The sequence below is a fragment of the Chelonoidis abingdonii genome, chromosome 9 (assembly GCF_003597395.2).
Source record: "Chelonoidis abingdonii isolate Lonesome George chromosome 9, CheloAbing_2.0, whole genome shotgun sequence".
NCBI lineage: Eukaryota > Metazoa > Chordata > Testudines > Testudinidae > Chelonoidis > Chelonoidis abingdonii.
This window is the reverse complement of record NC_133777.1, coordinates 33,507,204-33,531,885: the sequence shown is the minus strand read 5'-3', so window position 1 is coordinate 33,531,885 and position 24,682 is coordinate 33,507,204. Positions and strand designations below refer to the sequence as shown.

Here is a 24,682-nt window from a genome sequence, read left to right as displayed (position 1 = left end):
TATAGGGGAAGGAAATGGAGGTGGTTCCCTGAAATAGAGGGGAATGAGAGGGCACCAGAGGGGGCTGGTGGGATTGGATGGAGGCACAGCCTACAGAAGTAATGAAGTGTGCAACGCCCTAGTAATCCCTTATCAAAAAAGCTTTTAAAAATAAATTTCTCCAAACAGCCCATGCAGCCTCAGGCGAAATCCCCTCCTGATAGCCACCCTACATAGCCCTGGCTCTCTGGCAATACAAAATTACTAAACAAATTCAATGCTCCCCACATCTGTGGCCTGATCTCCACAGAAGCTGAGCAGCCATAGATGGGTTGGCAGAGGAGAGTTTTCATGGAACTGACTGCAGCCATTCCAAATAGGGTGACCAGATGTCCCGATTTTATATGGACAGTCCTGATTTTTGGAGCTTTTTCTTACGTAGGCACCTATTACCCCCACACACACACACATCCCGTCCCGATTTTTCACACTTGCTATCTGGTCAACCTAATTCCAAATAATTTATTTACATTTGTGAACTGACAGGCGCAGTAGCATTGATTTCTGAGGAGGTATAAAATTAAAGCCTACTGACTTGTCATGTGACTTTTGGCGAATCATTATATTGATGGAACAAAAATACCTACCTCACCAGAGGCTGCTTGCAAAGGGCATTGAGATGAGGGCAGGGGACCATTCCAGATCCTGGTAACATGACTGCATTTGTAAAGGCAAAGGTAGCTTGCCCCTATTCTAGTCTACTGAGCTGAGAAAAGTGAATAAAGATGCTTTTAAAAGCAGAGCATTGTATTACAACATGCTGGCAGCTTGATTTCAGTTATGTGACTTTGATGCCCCTCATCACACTGCATTATTGTGACCGGTGGCCCAGCCTCCTCTCATGGCAGCAGAGCTCACCCCAGCTCACAAACTCAGAAAAAGCAGCAGAGAATCCTGTGGCACCTTATAGACTAACAGACGTTTTGGAGCGTGAGCTTTCGTGTGTGAAAACCCACTTTGTCAGACGCAGGACGTCTGACGAAGTGGGTTTTCACCCACGAAAGCTCACGCTCCAAAACGTCTGTTAGTCTATAAGGTGCCACAGGATTCTCTGCTGCTTTTACAGATCCAGACTAACACGGCTACCCCTCTGATACGAAACTCAGAAAAGGGTCAAATGCACCCAGCTTCCCTCCCCCACATCCCCTGTAACCTCTGAGCCCAGCCCCCTGAGGAGCTCTGGCTGTGCCTGGTGCCAGCCCATCACAATTCGCCCCCAGTGATATGCCCACAACTCACCCGCTAAGCTGCCCTCAAACCTGCCTCCAGCTACCCATCCTGTAAGCCTACCCCCCCCCAGAGACCCACCTGCCTCCAGCAACCCGCCCTCCCGACTCGCCCCCCAAACATACCCCGGCAACCCAGCCGTCAAACCTGCTCTCAAGCCCAAGCGACCCGTCACGACCCGCCCTGCCGGCTCTACGCGCGAGCGACCTCCCTAAGATGGCGGCGGCAGCAGCTAACTACCCTGCTGTTCTTCGCCCTTCCCATCATGGCAGCCCCGCGCTGCCGATCACGTGCCCAGGGGAACTTCGCCTTCCCATCCCTACCCAATCAGCTGAGCAGGCTCACCTGACCGTGCGCTGCGGCAGCAGGAGCGGGCAAAGCCGTAGGGGTAAGGTGGGGACCTTGCCCCCGCGCCGGGGGTAGCGTGGCTGGGCGTGGGCTGAGCTGCCTCAAACCCCGTGCACCCGCCCGCGGCCCGGTTAGAGCCCAGAGAACCGGGCCCGGGCTGAGCTGCCCCCGGCCCGGAAGCGGGGCCCGGGCTAAGCTGTTTTAAGGACCTCCATTCTCCCCCTCCGGCTTCCTGCCCCCTCTGCCCTGCGCTGGCGGGGCCGTAGGGAGCCGGGAGATAGATATGAGCTCAGCTGAGCTGCACCTCCCACCCACACCCGTTTTCTGCCAGTGCTGCCTCCTGGCTACGCTACCAGAGCGAGGTGGGAGGGGGCAGCGAGGAAGCATGGTCTGAGCTCCTTCCACAGTACCCTCTCTGTGCCTGCCCCCAGCTCTGTCTGCTGCTGCCTTCTCACTGTGCTGGCTCTTTGCAGAGACACTGTCTACCTCTCAGTGCCTGGATACACATGGGGTGGTATCCCCCCATAGGACAACAGTAATGAGACTTGCGCTAGACTGCATAATCCCTCTCATCTGCCTAGCGGCGTATCTCTGAAAAGAAGAGCTGCTGTAATGCCACTGACAATACCTGGGGGACCCAATAATATGGAGAATGGCAAAAGAGAGAATAAAGGGGCAAGGATTATCTTTTCATTCTGTGTTGTCAGTACTAGCCCAATGTGGTCCTGATGTCTTCCAGGGCCTCTAGACTGTACTTAATACAATAGTAAGTAATAATGGCATTAGCCTGAAAGTATCAAATTCTATTAATAAGTAGTCTCTGACAGGTGTAAAGTTTGTGGCAGGCTAACTGATTTCTTTGATTCTTTTCCCAGACTACAATAGGAGTGTGGTCTAACTGACTGCCAAGGAGTGGGATATGCAGAGACTCTCTGCTTTCATTTCCACTGTGTTATACTTAACAGTTTCTTCCACAGGTATCAGCAGCCTGTCAGTGCAGTCCTTCTCCAAAGTCAGTATGGGATGCTGAGTGAGAAGTGCAGTTTCACAAGCTGAAAAGGTTGAAGAGCTCGGATTGATCTTCCCAGGAACTGAGGTTAGCTGAAAAGAAATCCAATGACTTCTGTTCATTGTCCTCACTCTCTGTGCTTGACTTTCCTATGGTATCATGTTGTGTTTCAAAATCATAGCATTTGGGGCAGTTCGGTTGCATTTTCAGCTTCTACGTCCAATCCTAAATTGGAGCATCTTACTTCATTATTTCTAGCAGCCCTTAGGGGTATTAATATGTTAGTAAAAGGTCTGTTGTGGTCTGATCTGAAGCTCATTGAAGCCTGTGAAAAGTCCCCCATTGATTTCAGTGGACTTGCATCAGGCCCGTAGCATTTTCATTTAGTGTGACCAGATAGCAAGTGTAAAAAATCAGGACAGAGGGTGGGGGGTAATAGGCACCCATGTAAGGAAAAAGCCCCAAGTATCAGGACTGTCTCTCTAAAATTGGGACATCTGGGACATCTACTTCCATTAGACTCAATTTCAAGGACATCTAGACTGGCCATTTTAAATCCTACCTGGTTGAAATTACTCATGTTTTGCCCACAAAAGTGTGTTTAACCAAAGAAACCACTCTAATTTGTTGTAACTATTGAAGGGTGTTTTAAGACATGCCTGGATCAATTGTTTGTCAGCAGAGCTTTAGGATTTGGGGTGCTTCTAAACAGAGACTCATTTGAAACAAAACATGTGTTAGTGACTTAAAGATTCCTCCTCTTATTGCCTCCCCTTACCCTTCCTCCATCCTCCTGTGCTGCTGGACAAGTGGAGTCCAGCTGCAGCTGTGAAGGTCCTGGTGGAGTTGCAGACACCTGAAACCTTTCAGTGGGGAAATGCTCTAAATAAATAAGGAGCCCTGGAGCAATTAGACCCCACCACCACCTATCAGGCATTTTGTGTGCAGTTTGACAGAGATCAGGTTATTTTCTGTCTCTCTCCAAATATTTATCTCTAGAATCCAGCGTGATGAGCAACTGCAGCCTAAGGGCTCTGAGTAACTGTGCCATCCGCTGTTCGATATGGATGAGCCACTGCTTGGAGCCTCATTCTTCTTAGCATATGCACAATGTGCCTCAGATGGCATATGATCAGGATTTATCACTGAATTTGGTCCACTGGTTGGATCTTTGGCTTCCCTGGCCTGGGCTTGGTACTGATGGGGAGCATGACATGAATGCTGATCCATGCCCTCCAGAGCCTCATTGACTTCATAAGAGCTCCATGCAGGTTTAAGAGTCTGTGGAGCAGCTTGGAAAATTATGGTCCTGGAAGTACAGTAAAATGAAAGAGCACAAATATTCACTAAATTAAGTTGTCTCTCTTCTTGCTTTTCCCTCCCCCCATTTTTCCTACGTCCATCTCCAACACATTATCTCCACTTTTGCCCCACAATTATTTATTTGTCTCATAGTAGTGCACACAGGCCCCAGTCAAGATTAGAATCCCATTGCACTAGGCACTGTCCGAACTCCCTGATGATTGTTGCCCCATCTGCCCCATCTGTCTACTGTATTCTCACTGTTTTTGTTTGTTTTTTGTTTTTTTTCCAAAGCAGCACCTCCTTGCTCTCATTTTGCACCAACCCGCCCCTGAGTCTCAGCCCTGCGTGCTAACCACCTTTCATTTCTCATTCTTCTGTCTATGCCTCTGTGAGGGTTACTGGAAGTATCCCATCCTCTGCATTCATTCCCCTTACCTGTTTCAGGTGTTTTCTCAAAGTCCCGATGATGCCGTCTAATAAGTCTGTCTCGGATGCTCCAATCTTCCAGTTCACTAACTGCAGGATTCTGAGGAGTCACCAGCTGCAAAGGTGAGCAGATGCATTTGTTTGCTCTGGGATGGCTGCCTGCATACCAAAATGTGCTCCTCCGATGCCGTGGAATGCTAGATATAGAAAATATTGGACCTCTGAGAGCTGCTCTTTGAAAAAACCAGGCCTGGGAGTTGAACCTATGCAGATCTCTTGCATGGCAGCAAAGAGCACCAACCACAGGGCTGCTGGTTCTAACAGTACCCCAACTTCCCTCTGTTTTGTAAAGCTGCAGTTGTTCCCTGTAGCCGAGACCAAGAAGCCTCAACTGTGTGTTAGGCTGCCACCTAGGTAACAATCAGAACAGGTGTAAACTCTTACCAGGCTCATTTGATCCACACTGTCCTCTTCCCATGTCTGTCCTCTGCAGGGAGAGAGGAAGGACTCAGAGGACGCCAGCCCTCCCAAGGAGACTGTATAGGCATTGTTCATGTTGGGGTGGCATATGGGAAACATCCTAGAGATGACACATGCAGTTCCCTGGGGCGGGAGTGCCTGGTGCTGATTTGGTGCTTGACTGTGCTTGCCGTAACAGCACGTGCCGGGTCCCCGTGTTGGGGTGGTCTATGTGCTGGGTTTCCTAATAGGTAAAGGGGGACTGAATAGTGTGGAAAGCAGTCCAGGCCCCTCCCCTGCTGCTGGGAGGAATGGTTGATCTTTTATTCTGCATGGTTCTTCTGTCAGGGAGGATCTGTGGGTGCGAGAGGGAAAGATCCTCAACCCAGAGAAACTGTTCTTTGATGAGAAGGGATCTGCTGATATTCAGCTGGATTGTAAGGACAGCGTCATCGCCCCTGGATTCATTGATGTGCAGATTAATGGTAAGGTATTCCAGCTGATCTGGGGCAGATCTGAGTGAGAACCAGGCTCCACATGTGCCATTTAGAAACAGACTGATGAGTTCCAGCACAAACACGCCCCCCCGCCCTTTGAACTCTGACTCTGAAAACGGACTTTGTTGAGAGATCAGCTGCGTCAGCAGATAAGATTTCCATAGCTTCTAGTTTAGCAGTCTGTGGCTGGCTCTCTTTTTTAAGGCCTTGTCTACACTGTACAGTTTTGTTGGCAAAAGCTGCCTTTTGCCAGCAAAACAATGGAGGTGTACACACTGCAAAGCTACTTTTGGTGCAAAACTCTGCTGTTTTGCCAATAAAATATAACCACCTCAACAAGAGGCATAAAGCTTTTTGTAGCAAAGTTAAAGTGGCGAAGACCCAGTGTAGATGATGCCATTCATTATGTCCCGGACATAATTGACCTTCTCCTGTATCCCACAATGCCCATCATGACCACTCTGCTCACTGTTTTGAACTTGGCTGCCCTAGAGGCATGTCTCTCCCCTTTCAAAACTCTGGGAGGCTTTGATATTCCTCAGCCTGGAGAGCTCACAGAGCTACTGTAGGAGAATGCAGAAGGAATCCCAGAACCATAGGCATGCAGACAGAGCGGCTGCTGCTGTGGGGAGGAGGAGCGGGGGAGAGAAACAGCTGTGCTGTGCAGAGCCAGGAGGGAGGGGGTGTCCCCTCCCAGAGCTGGGGGCTGTTATGGGGTGTGTCTTTCCTCTTCCGGGATTGGTTGCTCAGGCTGCTATCTGAACTTAAAGAGACTGCATGCAGACACACTCTCCACCAACACACACACACTTCCCTAACACACACGCTCTCTCTCCTGCCTCCCCACCACACACTCCTTGTCTCTCTCACTCTCCCTCCTCCCTCATGTATACACTGTCAGTCACTTTTCAACTGAAATCTAGTAGGATGCCCATGGAACATAGGATTGAGAAACCTGCATCATGTGACGCTGTACTTGTCCCATGAGGCATTGCAAACCTTTCCCAAAGCACCCTGCGGCCAGTTACACAGTGGGATAGCTACCCTCAATGCACTGCTCTCTGCGTCGATGCAAGAGCTGCTAGTGTGGATGTGCTCTGCGGACACAGGAGCATAGTCTGGGCAGGCAGCAGCAGTTTAATTAAAGCAGCATAACTTTTGTTCACAGTCCATGTTTATACTAGAGTTTTAAGTTAGGAGGTAGCAAAGCCATGTGGGTTGCCAATGGAAGAATTGTGGAGTTGGGCTGGGTTTTGAGGAGGGATCTGAAGGACAAAGTGTGGCATAAAGGATCAGAGAGGAAGGATGGTCCAGTGATTAGGGCACTAGCCAAGGACCTGGGAGACTTGAGTTAATTCCCTGCTTCACCACAGATTTCTTGCACTGTCTTGGGCCTCTGTGTGCCTCCGTTCAATGGGATCAGAGCCTTAACCTGCTTCACAGGTGTATATAAGGTTAAATGAATTACAGCTCATGAGGTGCTCATATACTGTGGGAGTGGGGGCCAGGTAAGTACCTAAGAAAGAATACAGGGCAGTGTGGGGGAATGAAATAGAGGGGTCAGGCTCCTTCTGGTGAGTTTGCCTGCTTGTCCTTGGGGGTTAGTTCCCAGGACTGCTAGTGCAAACAGGTACACCACATCTCCTTCTATAGGGGCTTGCTGTGCAACCCAAAATCCTCCCACACCCCACTTGCTTGTAGCACTCCCCTTATTCTCAAAGCTAATCTTCAGTTGCACATTATATTAGGTATCATTTACATTCCTGCCTCCAGAGCTGGCCTTCCTGGTTTCTAGACCCAATTGCCATGTCACCACTTGCTGTCCTTGTTTCCTTTATGGTGCAGGGGGCTTTGGGGTGGATTTCTCCTTGGCCGTGGATGATGTCCAATCAGGGATCTCTCTGGTGAGTCAGAAGATTCTCTCCCATGGCGTGACCTCCTTCTGCCCAACGCTGGTGACCTCCCCGCCATCCGTCTATCACAAGGTAAGGGGAGCCCCACAGGGCACCAAAACACTCATGGCAATGGAGATGGCACCTTTGGATCAGGTGGCTAAGCCTTGGGGGCTTCACCACAGAAATGGAGTGTGTGGGCTCTGTGATGGCAGCGGCCTGTTGGGAAGGAGAGGGGGTGTGAGGAGCTGGGTTCTAAACCCAGATGGCTTCTCTGCACATTTAGGCAGCTGATGCTGCAATATTCCCAGGGTCCCATGAGACAAGTAATACAGGGCTTGGGACCTGCTTTTTCTCAGAGCACAGTGTATCGCAAGTCATACACAGTGATCTGTTTTGGGTTCTTTTGAGAACCAGGAGCTGGGGTACATGGGGCCACAAGAGGGAGGGTTCTGAAGTAGTGTCCCCCTCCAGCAGAGATTAACCCTTTGTGCTAAAGACCAACACATCAGTCTGCCCTACCACTACAAGAGCTGCACAGGCCATGCCCAGCAGGAAAGCACATCTAACCCTGGGGCCAGTTTTTACCATTCCAGCAGGGGTAGTTACCTCTCTCTCGCTGCCCTGGGGTCGAGTGGGTGAAATAGTTCCCTTTGGCACTCATAGGCATTATGCTAGGGGCCTAATAAGAGGCAAGCTGGGTACCGTGTCCGTGAGGCTTCTAATACGTCCCCATCCTTCTAGGTTCTTCCTCAGATCAGCATAAGAAATGGAGGGCCTCATGGAGCTGGTATCCTGGGTAAGTGAACAGCAAGGTCCTGTTCTCTTGTCCCCTCTCCTCTCTGCTGTGAGGGGACTCGCTTCTCTGTGGAGGAAGGAGAAGCAGCTGCTGTGGAAAGCATTCACTGTGGCTGGGAGTGTTGTCCCATAGGGAAGTAGGGGTGGGGTTGAGATTTTTACTTTGTGCAAGGCCAGGTGCAACCTGGCCATGACTCCCAGAGCCCTCCGTATGCTGGCTGCCTTGTTCCTTCCGCAGCTGCACCCCATGGCACTTGCTACTGCACTCCTCTCTGCTGGGCTCTGCATCCAACATGTCAGCCCTGCTGGAATTGGGCAGTGTGTGGCAGTGGGTCACATGCAATGATGCCATCTCTCATGCCATGCTGAGGAGAGCAGCCCAAGGGCCTCCATCATTCTGAGGAGTGGGGAAATCTGCCTGAAAACTGGGGGTGGGGCACCTCGGGGAAGGCTGCACCTTAGGGACCTTGCTTTGGTCTTTAAAACTGAGCTGCTGGTATTTGGGGCAAGCTCGTTGAGGTGAGAAGAGTGGGAAACAGGCAGTAGGAAGGGGCTGTGGGGAGGTGTGGACTAGGGCAATAGAGATTATAGGTGCCAGCAGCTGGTGAGGTTAAGTAAAGCCAGGCAAGAGTGGGATGCTGAGGGGAAGGAGTCTGGGGTGGGGGATAGAGCAGGATAACAGTTACAGGGCAATAGGGTGACCAGATGTCCTGATTTAATGGGACAGTCCCGATTTTGGGATCTTTTTCTTAAATAGGCTCCTATTACCCCCCTAGCCCCATCCCGATTTTTCACACTCGCTGTCTAGTCAACCTGCAGGGAGATACGAAGAAGCCTTGACTTTCTCTGCAGCTGCCTGTTTTTTCATTCTCAGAGCCAGCTTGACAGGGAGGGGGATTGGCAAATTGCATGGTGGGGCTGGCCAGGAGAGGGGATTGGCTGGGCTGAGGTGGGGCGGCCGGTGTCCTCACCCTTGGGGTAAGAAAGAGAAACAGCGTGGGTATTTTTTCTCTCCCTGGCGGGCAGGGGCCCATCTGGAGGGGCCTTTCATAAGCAAGGAGAAGAAGGGGGCGCACCCAGAGCACTACCTCAGCACCTTTGAGTCGGGAGCTTTCCAGGACCTGCTTGCCACCTACAGGCACCTGGACTGTGTCCGGATTGTCACTCTGGCCCCTGAGATGAAGAGGAGCAGTGAGGTGATCCAGGAGCTCACCAGACGGGGCATCTGTGTCTCGCTGGGTAAGGGTGTCTGCTGGCTAGGGCCTGGTAGGCTATGTGGGTGGGTCTGGGTAATCCCTTAAAGGCCCATTCTGTTTGCTCACATTGCTCACCCTGGCCCTGATCCTCTGTTCTGTCACACTGGTCTCATGCCAGTGCTGGTGCATTGAGGTTAATGGACTTACTCTAGCAAATCAGGCCACTGTCTGTAGTGCAAAGTGCATGCAGTGTGTTCAAGCCAACATGGCTATGAGAACCCTAACAGCTGATTGTCCTTCTTGTGGGAACGAATGATACGGCTAGATTCTCGCTGGAACATATCAAGGGAGACAGTGCCAAATTGGGGAAGACGCTTAAGGAAATCGAGGCTTAGATGATCTTCAGTAGGATTCTGCCTGTTCCTAGAGAAGGACAACAAAGGTGTGACAAGATCATGGCGATCAACAGATGGCTCAGGCAGTGGTGCTATAAGGAGGGCTTTGGGATGTATGGCCACTGGGAAGCATTCATGAACAGAGGACTGTTCTCTCGGGATGGACTTCACTTGAGGAAGGAGGGAAATAGATTTCTAGGATGGAGACTGGCACAACTGATTTAGAGAGCTTTAAACTAGGAATCTGGGGGACATGGCTGGGAGATACCAGGTAATCTGCACACCAGAATGTAACATTGCGAGGGAAGAAAACAAAGTAAGAAAGGATACAGCATGGGTAGCAGAATGGAGATTAGGAGGAAGGGTAGTGTAGATACCAGTCTAATAGGTGATAGTTGTGGTAGAATGTTTGTTCCTAATCAGTTAAAGAATGTGAGTGAAGCCAAACGGCAAAAATTAAGATGTTTGTACACTAATGCAAGGAGTCTAGGTAACAAAATGGAGGAACTAGAGCTAGTGGTGCAGGAAGTGAAACCGGATATTACAGGGATAACAGAAGCATGGTGGAATAGTAGTCATGAGTGGAGTACAGGTATTGAAGGCTATGTGCTGTTTAGGAAAGACAGAAATAAAGGCAAAGGTGGTGGAGTAGCATTGTATATCAATGATGAGGCAGACTGTAAAAAAATAAGAAGGGATTGAATGGATAAGACAGAGTCTGTCTGGGCATAAATGACATTGGGGAAGAAAGCTGCTAGAGCCTCCCCTGAGATAGTGCTTGGGGTGTGCTGTAGACTGACGAGATCTGATCTGGATATGGATAGAGATCTCTTTAATGTTTTTTAATGAAGTAAACACTAATGGGAATTGTGTGATCATGGGAGACTTAACTTCCCAGATATAGACTGGAGGACAAGTGCTAGTAACAATAATAGGGCTCAGATTTTTCTAGAAATGCGACAGCTGATGGATTCCTTCACCAAGTAGTCTTGAAGAACAACAAGAGGGGATGCCATTTTTAGATTTGGTTTTGGTGAGTAGTGAGGACCTCCATAGAAGAAATGGTTGTGAGGGGACAACCTGGTTCGAAGTGATCATGAGCTAATTCAGTTCAAACTAGATGGAAGGATAAACAAAAATAGATCTGGGACTGATAGGGTTTTTGATTCAAAAGGGCTAACTTTAAAGCGCAATTAAAGGAAATTAGTTAGAGAGAGTGAGATTTGGACTGAAGAACCTTGCGAGATACTAAAGTCGGAGGAAGCCTAAAATTACTTCAAGTCAAAGTATGCAGAAACTATCAGAAGGCCTGCATCCCAAGAAAGGGGAAAAATACAAGGCAGTGAGTTGTAGACCAAGCTGGATGAGCAAGTAATCTCAGAGAGGATGATTAAGAAAAAGCCAGAAAGCTACAAGGAGTGGAAGATGGGAGGGATAAAGCAAGGAATAAAGCTACCTTATGTGAGTCATAACATGTAGGGATAAAAGTGAGAGAGGCCAAAAGCATGTGAGTTGGAACCTTGCAAAGGGAATTAAAACCAATAGTAAAAGGTTTCTATAGCCATATAAATAAGAACAAAAACAAAGAAAGAAGAAGTGGGACCGCTAAACACTGAGATGGACAGTGGAGGTTAGGATAATCTAGGCATGGCGCAATATCTTAAATAAATAACTTTGCCTCAGCCTTTAATAAAGTGCTAATGAGGAGCTTAGGGATAATGGTAGGATGACAAAATGCGGAATGCATGAAGATATGGGAGGTAGATATTACCCACATCTGAGTAGAAAGCCAAACTTCAACAGCTTAATGGGACACTCAAAAGGGAGGCCAGATAATGGGTCATCCGAAGAATATTAAAGGAACTGGCACATGAAATTGCAAGCCCATTAGCAAGAATTTTTAAATGAATCAGTAAACTCAGGGGTTGTACCATGTACGACTTTGGAGAAATTGCTAACATAGTTCCTATTTTTATGGAAAGGGGAAAAAGTGATCCCAATAACTATAGGACCCTGTTAGTTTGACATCTGTATGTGCAAGGTCTTGGAGAAAAAATTTTGAAGGAGAAAGTAGCATTAAGGACATTTGAGGTCAATGGTCAATTGGGACAAAATACACACGGTTGTTTTACAAAGGTAGATCGTGCCAAACCAACCTGATCTCCTTCTTTTGAGAAGGTAACAGATTTTTTAGACAAAAGGAAACGCAGTGGATCTAATTTACCTCGATTCGATAGTAAAGGCATTTGGACGCTGATACGTTCCACATGGAATTATTATGTAAGTTAAATTGGAAAAGATGGGGATCAATATGAAAATTGAAAGGTGATATAGGAACTGCGTTAAAGGGAGACTACAACGGGTCATACTGAAAGGTGAACTGTCCAGGCTGGAAGGGGTTACTAGTGAGTTCCTCAGGGATCGAGTTTGGGACCAATCCTTATTAACCTTTTTTTATTACTGACCTTGGCACAAAAAGTGGGAACTTGCACCTAATAAAGTTGAGCGGATGACACAAAGGCTGGGAGGTATTGCTAACACAGAGAAGGGACCGGGAATATCATACAGGAAGATCTGGATGACCTTGCTAACTGGAGTAATTAAACTAGGTAATAGATGAATTTAATAGCTGAAAAGTGCAAGGTCATGCATTTAGGGATTAATAACAAACTCTATTGTTATAAAATTGGGAGGCATCAGTTGGAAGTAACAGAGGAGGAGAAGGACCTCAAGAGTATTGGTTGATCACAGGAGGACTATGAGCCGCCAATGTGATATGGCTGTTAAAAAGCTAATGCAGTTTTAGGATGCATCAGGCGAGGTATTTCCAGTAGAGATAAGGAGATGTTAGTACCGTTATACAAAGCGCTGGTGAGACCTCATCTGGAATCCTATGTGCAGTTCTGGTATCTCATGTTTAAGAAGGATAAATTCAAACTGGAACAGGTTCAGAGAAGGGCTACTAGGATGATCCAAGGAATGGAAAACGTGCCTTATGAAAGGAGATTCAAAGAGCTTGGCTTGTTTAGCCTAACCAAAAAAAGGCTGAGGGGAGATATGATTGCTCTTTATAAATATATCAGAAGGATAAGTATCAGGGAGGGAGAGGAATTATTTAAGCTCAGTACCAATGTGGACACAAGAGCAAATGGATATAAACTGGACACTAGGAAGTGTAGACTTGAAATTAGACGAAGGTTTCTAAACATTAGAGGAGTAAAGTTCTGGAACAGCCTTCCAAGGGCAGTAGTGGGGGCAAAAGACATATCTGGCTTCAAGACTAAGCTTGATAAGTTTATGGAAGGGATGGTATGATGGGATGGCCTAATTTTGGCAATTAATTGATCTTTGATTATTAACAGGTAAATATGCCTGATGGGATGTTAAATGGGATGGGATCTGAGTTACTACAGAGAATTCTTTTCTGATTGCTGGCTGGTGAGTCTTGCCCACATGCTCAGGGTTTAACTGATCGCCATATTTGGGGTCGGGAAGGAATTTTCCTCCAGGGCAGATTGGCAGAGGCCGTGGAGGTTTTTAGCCTTCCTCTGCAGCATGGGGCACGGGTCACGTGCTGGAGGATTCTCTGCACCTTGAGATCTTTAAACCACGATTTGAGGACTTTAATAACTAATACATGGGTTAGGGGTTTGTTACAGGAGTGGGTGGATGAGATTCTGTGGCCTGCATTGTGCAGGAGGTTAGACTAGATGATCATAATGGTTCTTTCTGACCTTAAGTCTATGAGCTGCATAGTAACTGTAATTGGATTTCCCTCCATGTCTTTTTCCAACCTCAAAGGAAAACCTTTCTGCTTCCACTCCTCATCTGTGCAGAGTCAATGTTCTTCAGAACTCTGGAGCCCTGCAGTGAAACAGAAGCACAAATGTAACATGGTTCTAAACTGGGTGGGCATATCTGACGGTGTGCGTGTCTTAGTTTTTCAGAGTGCTTGTAAATAAGGGCCAAATTCCACTTTGATAAGAGTGAGCAACTCTGACTCCAGCAAGATGTAGGAGTGGGGTGGGTGGACCATCTGTATTTAAGGGCAGAATATGATCCTGACCTTTACTTGTCTTAAACTTAGCTAAGATCTCAATGAGGGCCAACCACATGCAAAGGTTTAATGTCTAAAGTTAATCAGTTTGAATTCTCCTTGCACAAAAAGGCTTAAGTGTCCAGCTGTAGCCACCTTAAATGGGACTGCTTTCTAGAAAGTGCCTTCTGAAAACTAAGGTCTCTTACTGTGTTTCATGTTACACACCCAAAAATGGAGGCATCTCTGGAAAGTTTAGCACAGTTAATTTTTTTTTTTTTTAAAGTGGAAGTCATGTGTGCAGAGAACTCCCCCTTCCTTTCCCCCCCGCCCCCGATAATTTAGCACTGGCTGTATTTTTCTCATGTTCTCCTCATAAGCTTCCCTTTGGTGCTGAGATCAAGGATAGAAAAATGTAACCCTCCCCTGAGTTGTTTCTCTTTGGTCTGAAATTGATGAACCATGCAAAAGAAGGGTTTATGCAGCAAATCTGTATATAATTGGCCATAGCATTTGCTGCCCTACAGGCCACATAAAAGAAAAATCCAGAAGGGCAAATTTCTGCCTCCAGCGGGATTCAGGGCCCCTGGAAAGGGCTACGGTTCTTATCTTCATTGAACCAAACAAAAGCTCATTCCATCACTTTAACAAAGCCCCGAGGTCTCATCAGCACCTGAAGAAGAGTTCCATGTAAGTTCGAAAGCTTGTCTCTCACCAACAGAAGTTGGTCCAGTAAAAGACCCACCTTGTCTCTCTTCTGAAGTCCTTGGAAGCCATGGTACACTGCACTAGAGATCCAAATTCATCTCGACCACTGGCACTGGAACTTCCATGCTCCAGCTGGGTTCTGAATGGGGCTGTCAGAACTGGAGTGTAGCATGATTGAATAATAGGTGGATTTCCAGCAAACTTCTAGTGATTTGTGGACTGAGCACACTTGCCCCTGGGCGTTACTGGAGTAAATGGAGAGAGTAAAGGGGGAAATAGCAAGAGAAGTCACCTAGTGCTCTTTATTCGCAGGACATTCCGTGGCTAATCTGTCTCAGGCAGAGGAAGCTGTCCGGCATGGTGCTACTTTTATCACCCATCTCTTCAATGCCATGTTACCTGTAAGTAGCCGAGGGAGCCCATTGCCTGCCTACTCACTCTGGCTTGTCTTCTCCTCTACAGACATTTATTCTCTGCCACTCATGTGGGTGGGTTGTCAGCAAGGGGAAGTGACTCTGGGTCTAAATCCACAAGCCCCTATTGCCAGAAATGAAGACACAGCTCTGTTAGCTCATCAAACTTCTTATGTGGGCCAGCCACCACTAGTGGGGGATAAAGTGCCACCTCGAGTGGGTCTGGGTTATAACACCATGCATGCCTCTTCATTGTCACTACGTTCAGCTGCTGCATTCATGGCAGCACCCCCTAGCCAGGGCACTATGGTGACCAGATAGCAAGTGTGAAAAATCAGTTTGGGCGTGGGGGGCAATAGGCACCTATATAAGACAAAGCCCCAAATATTGGGACTGTCCCTATAAAATTGGGGCATCTACAGGGCACTGGCAGCCTGTGGGTTTCTTCATGGCAGGTATCACACCTGTTTTCTCATCTCTTTGCACAGTTCCACCATCGCGACCCTGGAATCGTGGGGCTGCTGACGAGTGACCAGATTCCTGCCAGGCGGAGGGTGTTCTATGGCATGATATCAGATGGGATCCACACCAACCCTGCAGCTCTGAGAATTGCACATCGAGCACACCCCAAAGGTGAACCACTGGGGATCCCCTTGGTCTGGACAGCAGAGCACCTCTGAACCCAAGTGCTGTGCCTATCTGGATTGCTTTTCTCCTAGCTGACGTGCAGCATGCTCCTCAAATGGTACCAGATAGGATTACTTCCACTTAAGAATAGTGTGTGTCAGGGGCCTGTCTGGCTCTGGATAGTGGGAGCTTTCACCTCTAGGTTACTGATTTCAGACCAGTATGGCCTGTGCATCATTTGCTGATCACATGGTGCTGGTTTCTCCTCCTTGTTCCTGCTAAAAGAAGCTGAAAACCCATGATTCATTGCTATTGTTTCCGTGTGAGCAGTTGCTGTAGCTGCCCAAAGGCTGTTCTGTGGTCAGGAGTGTGGGGAGGAGCAGGCTGCCAGACTCTCTCTGAGGTATGGCCTGTGCTTTCAGGGCTCCTTCCAGCTCCCAAAGAATGGGTGTCTGCATAGCACACGGTCATGGACAGTGGGGGTGCACCCTTGTTGACCATCTCAGGAGAGATCCCCAGAGAATGTCCCAAGTTCTTGCCCTGGGGATGAGGCCTCCCAGCTTGTGGGAGGCCCATTGGTAGTCCAGTGGGAGGCAAAGAGTGGCTCTGTCACTGCTCATGCACTACCTGTTCTGCGGATAACCAGAGGACTTCAGGCACCAGGGCACCCCTGCACCCTTCTCCAATGCTGTGTGAAAAGAATCCTGTGTGTCAATGGCCCCTCACTAGTAAAGTCCAGTGTCATTCCCCACCCCTTGCTGCACTTACACGTTCCCTGTGGCTCCAGATTACCCAGCTCATAGCCTGGTCCTTCAGCTCAAACCTCTGTGTCACCTGCTCAAAGCTTTGTGCTTGTCTTGTGAAACAGTCTGTCTTCTCCCCGCTTCTCCATCTTCTTTTCCTCCCCACTTTCCTAAGCTACAGTCAGCCCTGCACCCAGAAGGCGCAGTGCTCTGAGGAGAGTCCTCCTTGCTGGGTCACAGACATCCTGACTGCTGCCATTACCACTCCCAGCAGAGCGAAATGCCTGAGACTTTCACCGAAGAACTGCAGAGAAACCCCCTGCAAAGTGGGCTGAAGGCTAGAGCTAACGTGGCCCCTCCTTGTCTCTCTTAGGCCTGGTGCTGGTGACAGATGCCATTGCTGGAATGGGGCTGGCCCCAGGGAAGCACACCCTGGGCCAGCAGGTGATCGAGGTGGACGGACTGAACACGTACATTGCAGGTGAGCACTCCATACACAGCCCAGTCACCTTCAGCCTCCACCTAAGTCCATGTGTGTTTTAAGGCAGATCCCTGGGCCTTCCAGATGGCTCCACTGGCTGCAGAGCAGGTGTGAGCCCTGTGTGTCCTGATCTAGCAAAGGCTGGCAGTGCCATGAGGCAACCCACTGTCCCTTGGCCCAGAAGGGAGTGCCCTTTGGCTGTGTCTCACCTGCTGCTGGCTGATTGAAATCCTGGCCCCTGGTAGTGTGGTACCTTGTAAGGGAAAAGGCTGGGGAGGATATATGAGCAAATGGTGCCACATCTGAAGCTGCACTGGGCACTGCTATGAGATACGCGCTCTGCCATTATGGGAAGTCTCCTCGCACTATGTGGGACAGTAGCGTCTACTTCATCTCCCATTAAAGCCCAACCCTCTCCCAGGGTTGTGGTGCCCATGAAAGTGAGGTGCCGGGAGCACAGGGCACAGTCAGGCATGGGGTGAGCAGGAGCTGGCCATCCACCTCTAACAACCTATAATTTCCAGTTCAGAACCTCCCTCCAACCATACTCCTCAATCCTGCCCTGTCACACCCCCTGCAATCTCAGCCTGTTGCCGAAATCTGCCATAGCTTCTCTGGAGCCGAGGCTGAGAGCCCTCAGACTCATTCCGCTTGTGGAATGGGATTGTAACCCCACGAGGACCGTTGCTGTTAGATGGCTGGTGGATCTGCTCAGTTTCCTGTCTTTTCTCCTGCTCAGGGACGAAGACCCTGAGTGGCAGCGTAGCAACCATGGACTCCTGTGTTCGGCACTTCCTGGAAGCCACAGGTGAGCCCAACTCACCTACTGCTCTGCCTGCGGGCTCTGGAATGGAGCACAGTGCCCCTTGCTGTTATCACTTCTCCGAGGGCCAAAGGCCTCTGCACATATCCAGAGAGCGTAGGAGAGAGATCCTCTCCACAGACAAGGCTGGCTGTGGCATTCTTTCCAAGCCCTCTTGGAGTCCCAAGTCAGCTAGCAGGCAGAGCCACAATGGGTGCCAGCCAGAGAGAGATTAGGCTTTACTCTTACCGCGGTGAGAACAAGCGAGCTTCTCCGTAGTCACAGGTGCAAAGGGACCAAAGGTGAATAATCTTGTCCACAACTTCTGATTCCTCCCTTCCTCCAGCCACACTGCAACTGCTCATCCCTCTCCTGCAACCCCTCTGGGCCTTTCCCCGCAAGCACCATCAAAGAGTAACTATTAACAAGCTATGTCTGAGTTGCTCACACGTGTGTCCTTTGTGTCTCTAGTGGTTCAGGAAAGTGTCCATCTCTCTGTATGATTGTTCACTCTGCTCCCTGAAAAGGCGGGTGGGGTGGAGATGGGGGTTACCAGGCTGGGTTGGGACCTGTCATATTAACTTCAAGGGTCAGAAGAGATAAAATGTTAAACTCTTCCACTGTCCAACATAAAATGAGTGGTGCAGAGAGGTCCAGGATCTCTCATCCAGGGCCTTGGTGTATTCAATTTCTTGATAAACCCGCAAAAGCACTCATTCTAAAGCTGAATGTTTATTGATCAGGAACAAGAAATAAAAACAAACGTTTATACTGAAACTGAAATAGAGTGATTACGCAAAACAAGCTTAATCAAACCCTTTAAAGTCACTCTTTGGAGAAAAATATTAGTCTCATTTTCAGAACAACCTTTCTTTGAGAAAAGAAAAGGGTTAAATTTACATTCAGTCCTGGTGTGAAAATGATATTAATTTCTCCTGTGTCTGACAGACCCACACAAGGTGGAGGGGAAATAAGACAGAAAAGGTGGGGAATATATGGCTATCATGGGTCTGATCACAGAGACCCCCTTGGGACTGTCACCTAATGTGCTGAGACTACCTCTGAGCCCCTTTTCTCTGTCAGTTTGGGCCTCCAGAACCCAACCTTGTTGAGCCAGACACCCCAGTCTGCTCCAACACAGACCCAGGGTCAGAATCATGCACCCTAAAGCTGCAGGCTTAACTGAAAATGGCTTAAGAAGTGCTCCTGTCTCTAGCAGCCAGACACCCAGCTCCCAGTGGGATCCAAGCCCCAAATCTGTTTTACTCTGTATAAAGCTCATACAGGATAAACTCGTAAATTGTCTGCCCTCTATAACGCTGATAGAGATCATAGCTGTTTGCTCCCCCTGGTATTAATTGCTTACTCTGGGTTAATTAATAAGCAAATGTGATTTTATTAAGCATAAAAAGTAGGATTGAAGTGTTTCCAAGTAATAATAGACAGAACAAAGTAAGTTACCAAGCAAATAAAACAAAACATGCAAGTCTAAGCCTAATACGTTAAGAAACTGATTACAGATAAAATCTCATCTCAGATGTTCCAGTGAGCTTCTTTCACAGACTGGACTCTTTCCTAGTCTGGGCTCTATCCTTTCCCCTGGTACAGTCCTTGTTCCAGCTCAGGTGGTAGCTGGGGGATTTCTCATGACTGCAGCCCCCTTTGTTCTGTTTCACCTCCTTTTATAGCTTTGGCCCAAGACAGGAATCCTTTGTTTCTCTGGGTTCTCAGTCCCAGGTTTCAGATGGATTCCAGTATCACGTGACATGGTCACATGTCACTGTAAGACCTCATTCTTCACTACCCGCAGGCTTGCCTCCATGTCCACAAGAAGGCTTGCAGGTAAATAAACCATCTACAGCCAATTGTCCTAGTCAATGGGCGCCATCAAGATTCTAAACCACCATTAATGGCCCACACTTTGCATAACTACAGTAGGACCTCAGAGTTAAGTTCATATTTCTAGTTTTAGATACAAGAACAATATGATACATACATACAAGCAGGATGAACATGCGCAGCAGATTACAAGCTTTTATAATGATACCTTACAAGAGACCTTTTGCATAAAGCATATTCCAGTTACATTATATTTACACTCATCAGCTTATTTCCATAATTATATGGAGTGCAACATCACAATGGCTTATGTTGATGTCTTTGGAATCCTGGATGGCTGGTCAGTCTCAAATGGAAGCTTTTGGCTGGCAGGTTGACCACAGGCCCTGTTGCTTGGACCCTGGTTCACTTTCCAGTCAGGGATGTCATCTGCTTGGGTCTTTTGTTCTTAGATGGGACAAGACTGTGGTCAGCTCATCTCACTGTGCTGATGCAGTGCAGCTGATTTCAGGATTATAGAAAGCCAAGAGAATAAGAAATAGGACAGGAGGAGGGATGGTGTGGGGAACAATATGAAAGGAAGGGAGACAAAACAGGATCTTGTGCATCTCTGTGATGCTGGCAATCAGGCATCTCCACTGATGGACTGAGGACTGGATGTCATAATGCTGTGATTATTTTCACCCGAGTTCTGAAAATGAAGTTCTTTAATTGAGAGCAAGGCCAGCTGGCATTCTGCCTGGAAGAAAGTGTTTCAGTCTGATCTGCTCCTTCTATCTTGGGGGCGGGGGGGGGGCAGGAGAGGAGCTAAGATGAGGCGGGGAGGGATAGCTCGGTTTTTTGAGCATTGGCCCCCTAAATCCAGGGTTTTGAGTTCAATCCTTGAGGGTGCCATTTAGGGATCTGGGGGCAAAAATGGGGGATTGGTCCTGCTTTGAGTAGGGGGTTGGACTAGAGGAGGTCCCTTCCAACCCTGATAGTCTATGACAAAGTGGGGTAGGGGAGAGAGTCTATTTTCCTTTTAAAGGAAGTCCCAGAAGGGGAATGTTGGTGGCATAGTTCATCCTCTCACATTATTTTCTCTACCAATTAGACCCAATGTCCCTCTCACGAACTTTGGTCCGTTAACTTCTGGTTCCACATCTTCTGTTTTCGCCAAGGATAATTTCAACTCAGTCTTTGAATCATACCATCAGGTCTCCTTATGTTTGGACTAACCTAGCTTCTTTGTCTGGTTCTTTTGCACTTGTTTATAATCATTTATTGGCAACTTAACCTATTGTTCATGGTTAATTTCCAAGTAGGGAAAAATTGTTGGTTAGCATGTTGTCTTATATAAGAGCTTTCACATGCTTTGTACATTTCATCTTCCCACGGGGATAAATGTTATGGGCCCAGTAGTCACAGAAGACCCAGCATGTCTGATTTCAGCATGTGGCTGGCTAGCAGCCAGCAGCCCCTTGCTGTTCCATTTCCCACAGAGATGGCTGTCAGTATCTTGGTAGGACCCTGATTCAGCTGGTACTTTGCTCCAGCAGCCCTGCCTTGTCTGAAGGGCTGCCTGGTGTGGGAAGCAGCGGAGAGGTCCTGAAAGAGGATGTCTGTTAACTGCCCTAACAAGGTCCTGTTCTTCCCCAAAGGATGCACTGTGGAGACAGCCTTGGAGGCAGCATCCCTACATCCTGCCCAGCTCCTGGGAATTGAGCACCGAAAGGGGACCCTGAACTATGACAACGATGCAGGTATCAGTATGATGGCAGGTTGATGCACCACTTCACCATTCTCCACAGTGTCGTCTGGTGGCTGAGGCTAGGGCTGGAGTAGCAGTGAGCTCCCCAGCCCACCATCACCATTCCCCATGGGGGTGGCTCCTAGAAGGAGCTGAGGCTGACATACCTATGAGCTCCCTCACCCCATTGGGGCTGCTACACCATTCCCTACAGCCCTCCTACTGCTACAGCCTGGGTAGGGGCAGTTCTACCACTGTTTGGGGTATGTGCCTTCCTGCAAATCCTCTGCAGTCTCCATGGGTATTGGAATGTCTCCTCCATCAGCAGGAAATGTAACTCTTACAGTCCTTTTCCCCTGGCAATCCCAACAGATCAAGCACCCCTCCTGCTGCCTCTGATTCCTGCTTCCTCTCTCTTTGTCTGCTGCAGATTTCCTGCTGCTGGACGACAGCTTACAGGTGCGAGCCACATACATTGCAGGTGAACGGGTCTGGAGTCAGGACACCTTCACTATATGAAACTAGAGACTCACCCGGGACTGGCAGCATTCCCACAACCCTGGTGCCAACTACCAGCTCCCCCAAGCGCCATGCTCAGTGGTCACTGGCAGCCGCATTGTCCTCTCCCTCTCAAAGAATGCTTTTTTAAGACCTTGGTGTTTCTTCCTCCTGCGTCACCCTTGAAAGTACCAAAGAACTAAGTGTTCCAGAGCAGCTCTTGCTTTCAGTTGCCAGACCTCCTTGCAATGAGTTTGTCAGCTCTCTGCTAGACAAGAGGTAAAAGAGTAGGTGGAGTTCTGCTGCTGGGATCACTCTACAATGGAGCCACCTGAAGGACAAGGTGCCTGTCTGTCTCTGTCCTCTCTCTTGAGCACTGGATTTGAGCCCTGCTGTAGAGGAAAGGGAAGCTGCTCCGTGTGCTGTTCTGTGTTGATATGTGCCCACATAGGCCTATGTGGATATCACAGCACACACACACACATTAACTTCACTTCCCAGAATAGACCTTTGGCTGTTCCCTTTGTCTCTCACCATAGGGCCTCCTAATGCCAGAGTGTTGACTTCCCAATGTTCATCTGTCATTTTCTAGAGAAATCCTAGTGGCCTTGAAGCAGCTCTGCTGACAGCCTGCAATCTGGCTGGGAGCCTGGGGAGGGGGCGATGACTCTACCTGGCACTGTCAGCCACGGGCCGTGAGTTCATGTCACACCCTTGATGTCCTGTACCCTGAAGCAGAGTGCTCACCACCTCGCTCAGGCCGTGGGCAGCCTAGTGCCTTGTATTGCTCCCTGGCATGAGACCCTCACCACCAACTTTCCTCCTGGGCTGAATCCTCAGGGCTGTGTACAAACCCATGAAAAGCAGGAGCTGCTGGCTCTTAATGTTGTCTTGCTGCGTGGGCAGTGATTTTGTCTGCAGGGTGCATGGACTTCGTTCTGCAACAGAAAGCAATGTTGTTCTTGAACTACATAAACATTCAAAGTGGGTCTTACAGGCTCTAGTATATATTTCCATCTGTATTACACTAATATGGTTGGAGAGCTTCCCGAGGACTCTACACAGCTTGCTGGTCTGTTAGTTTCTATGTGTCAGTGATGAGGTGAAATGCTTTTGCTGTAGAGAATGTATCCAAAATGGCAGTGATGTAACTGGACACCATTCCGTCTTGAGGTGCGGAGTTCCCTCTGGGTTTATATCCTCAATAGAAGCTCTACATGGGATTAGATGATTGCTTATCTACTCATTCTCATAATTATCTTCACTTGATGTATCAGTTAGCTTTCTGACTCTACAGAAGACTGAGAGAGTTTCCATTCCAATCCTGATCTTGATTCTGAACTTACCACCAAGAAAATGTGTCTGAAATGCCCCCTCATAGGTAGAGGAGACCATGTCTGAGATACTTCAGGTCAATTAGACAATGATAGGACTTAAACTGTGGTGAATCTTAGCAAGTTTGGCATTCATAAAGAAACCTTAAATCTGGTAGGTTTCAGTTAGGTTTGTTCTTCCTTACAATATCTTTTTATAAGTTCACTGGAAACAACATCTAAGTGAGCCCTCATTGTAGTTGTAATCCCTGCTGGCATCACTGGTCTCCTCAGAATTTCTGACATCTGCTGCCTAGATGAGCAGATACTCTGCCCTCCCAGACTGCAACATTTGAAGATGTCAAATGTTGTGCTAGCATGTTCAGCACTCGGGGGTTCCATATCTCACCAGTGGCACTTCTGATGGCCATGGAGCCTCTGAATAAAAATAGAGGAAATTTCAGGACAAAAAAAAGTTTGATAGACCTTAATTTTGAGAATATTTTACTTTATTTTTTTTAATTGAATAAATGTTATAGACTTAAGTGCTCAAAAGATGGTATAAATATAGTCTGACTTTAAGAACGAAGTGGATCAGTTATCCATTGCAGAGGATTAACAATAGTATATGCACATATGATTGAAACTCCCCCATGCCCATCCTTTCATGTACATACACAGTATCGTGTAGACTGAAATGGCATGTTAACAGCCTGGAGTTCAGACTGGTAGTTGCTGTCTGGTGGTCACTGTGTCAGTTCCCTTCCCCCTCCCCCTCCCTGCCCTTGGTGCAGCCTGGAACTGGGGTACCGCTGAGCCCTTTATTTTACCAATCTGGGTTCTCTCTCCCATTACCATTGTGACAAGCTGCAAAACCCTGACATCCACAGGCAGGGGCCACATCCAGCTGTGTTCATGAATGTTCTGGCCAGCCACTACATGAACCACCAATAGTAATGTTGGCTCCAGCTAAAATACCCCCAACCCAGGACCCTGGAGCTGTACCGTCCTGCACTGGTCCAAAAAGCCTGACTAGTAGAGATTACAATTATCCAGTCTGTCCCTCCCTCAGTGGAGAGGAATATGCACAAACCTTTAAGTGAGCTGAGATTTTTCTCCCCCAAACACTTCACTCACACTGTTTTTAGGTAAAATATAAAATAGATTTATTAACTACAGAAAGATAGACTTTAAGTGATTATGAGTGACAGAAAACAGATTAAAGAAGATTGCATTTTGTTTAAGCTATCTAAATCTTATACACTACATGGGATTTGAATCAAACAGTGTCTCACCCTGTTAGAATCATAGAAGATTAGGGTTGGAAGATACCTCAGGAGGTCATCTAGTCCAACCCCCTGCTCAAAGCAGGACCAACACCAACTAAATCATCTCAGCCAGGGCTTTGTCAAAACCTCTAAGAATGGAGATTCCACCTTATAGTACAAGCAGTTTGTAGATGTTTTATACACAGGCAGGAATCCTCTCTTCCAGCCTGGGACCAGCACTTCCCCCAGTTCAATCTCTGTTTCAAAGGTGTTTCCAGGTGTTCTCTTGGGTAGAGAGTGAGGCCTCTTGGTGATGTCACTTCCCCCTTTTGTAGTTTCTTCCATAGGGCAGGAACTCCTTTGTTCCAAGCCAAGTTCCCAGCCCAGTTTGTGGAAAAATACGAGTACCAAAATGGAGTTCAGTATCCCGTGATCTCATCACATGCCCTTGCATGCTTCACTGAGTCATAGCAGGGGCCATTACCCATATTCCAGATAGAACTTCCTGAGGAAGGTCCATCAGATGTAGATAGGCGTCTTCCATGGTCCATTGTGAGCTGTGTTCTTTGATGGGCCATTCAACTTGAATAGTTCCTTCACAATGTCCTGGCCAGACTAGAAATAAAGCTTTGTG

At 48.0% G+C, this 24,682-nt stretch overlaps 1 protein-coding gene and 1 long non-coding RNA gene across 7 annotated transcripts in view; one reads left to right on the top strand and one right to left on the bottom strand.

The window, feature by feature from the left end:
* Positions 1-24,682, bottom strand: part of LOC116834644 (uncharacterized) — a 323,581-nt gene that overhangs the window by 52,478 nt on the left and 246,421 nt on the right. The gene's annotated exons all lie outside the window — the stretch shown is intronic.
* On the top strand, positions 1,557-23,335 carry AMDHD2 (amidohydrolase domain containing 2). 5 transcript variants are annotated; one of them, XM_032799381.2, is made up of 13 exons: positions 1,557-1,654; positions 2,592-2,710; positions 4,373-4,477; positions 5,162-5,298; positions 7,156-7,295; positions 7,947-8,001; positions 9,027-9,239; positions 14,648-14,736; positions 15,237-15,381; positions 16,492-16,599; positions 17,339-17,407; positions 20,881-20,982; positions 21,400-23,335. In XM_032799381.2, the coding sequence occupies exons 3-13, from the start codon at positions 4,392-4,394 to the stop codon at positions 21,486-21,488; spliced, it is 1,233 nt and encodes a 410-aa protein (XP_032655272.1). In that variant the 5' UTR covers positions 1,557-1,654; positions 2,592-2,710; positions 4,373-4,391; the 3' UTR covers positions 21,489-23,335. The 5 variants fall into 5 exon arrangements, with proteins under 5 accessions (XP_032655272.1, XP_032655273.1, XP_032655274.1 ...); XM_032799382.2 differs by lacking the exon at positions 17,339-17,407 and having other exon boundaries at positions 1,577-1,654; XM_032799383.2 differs by lacking the exon at positions 20,881-20,982 and having other exon boundaries at positions 1,577-1,654; positions 21,400-21,620.

Bases quoted from the DNA above. Each gene is read 5' to 3' on its own strand.
- AMDHD2 (XM_032799381.2), top strand. From the start codon at position 4,392: ATGATGCCGTCTAATAAGTCTGTCTCGGATGCTCCAATCTTCCAGTTC. The intron at 5,299-7,155 runs GTAAGGTATTCC...TTTATGGTGCAG, and splicing joins CATTGATGTGCAGATTAATG to GGGGCTTTGGGGTGGATTTC. The intron at 15,382-16,491 runs GTGAACCACTGG...TGTCTCTCTTAG, and splicing joins ACATCGAGCACACCCCAAAG to GCCTGGTGCTGGTGACAGAT.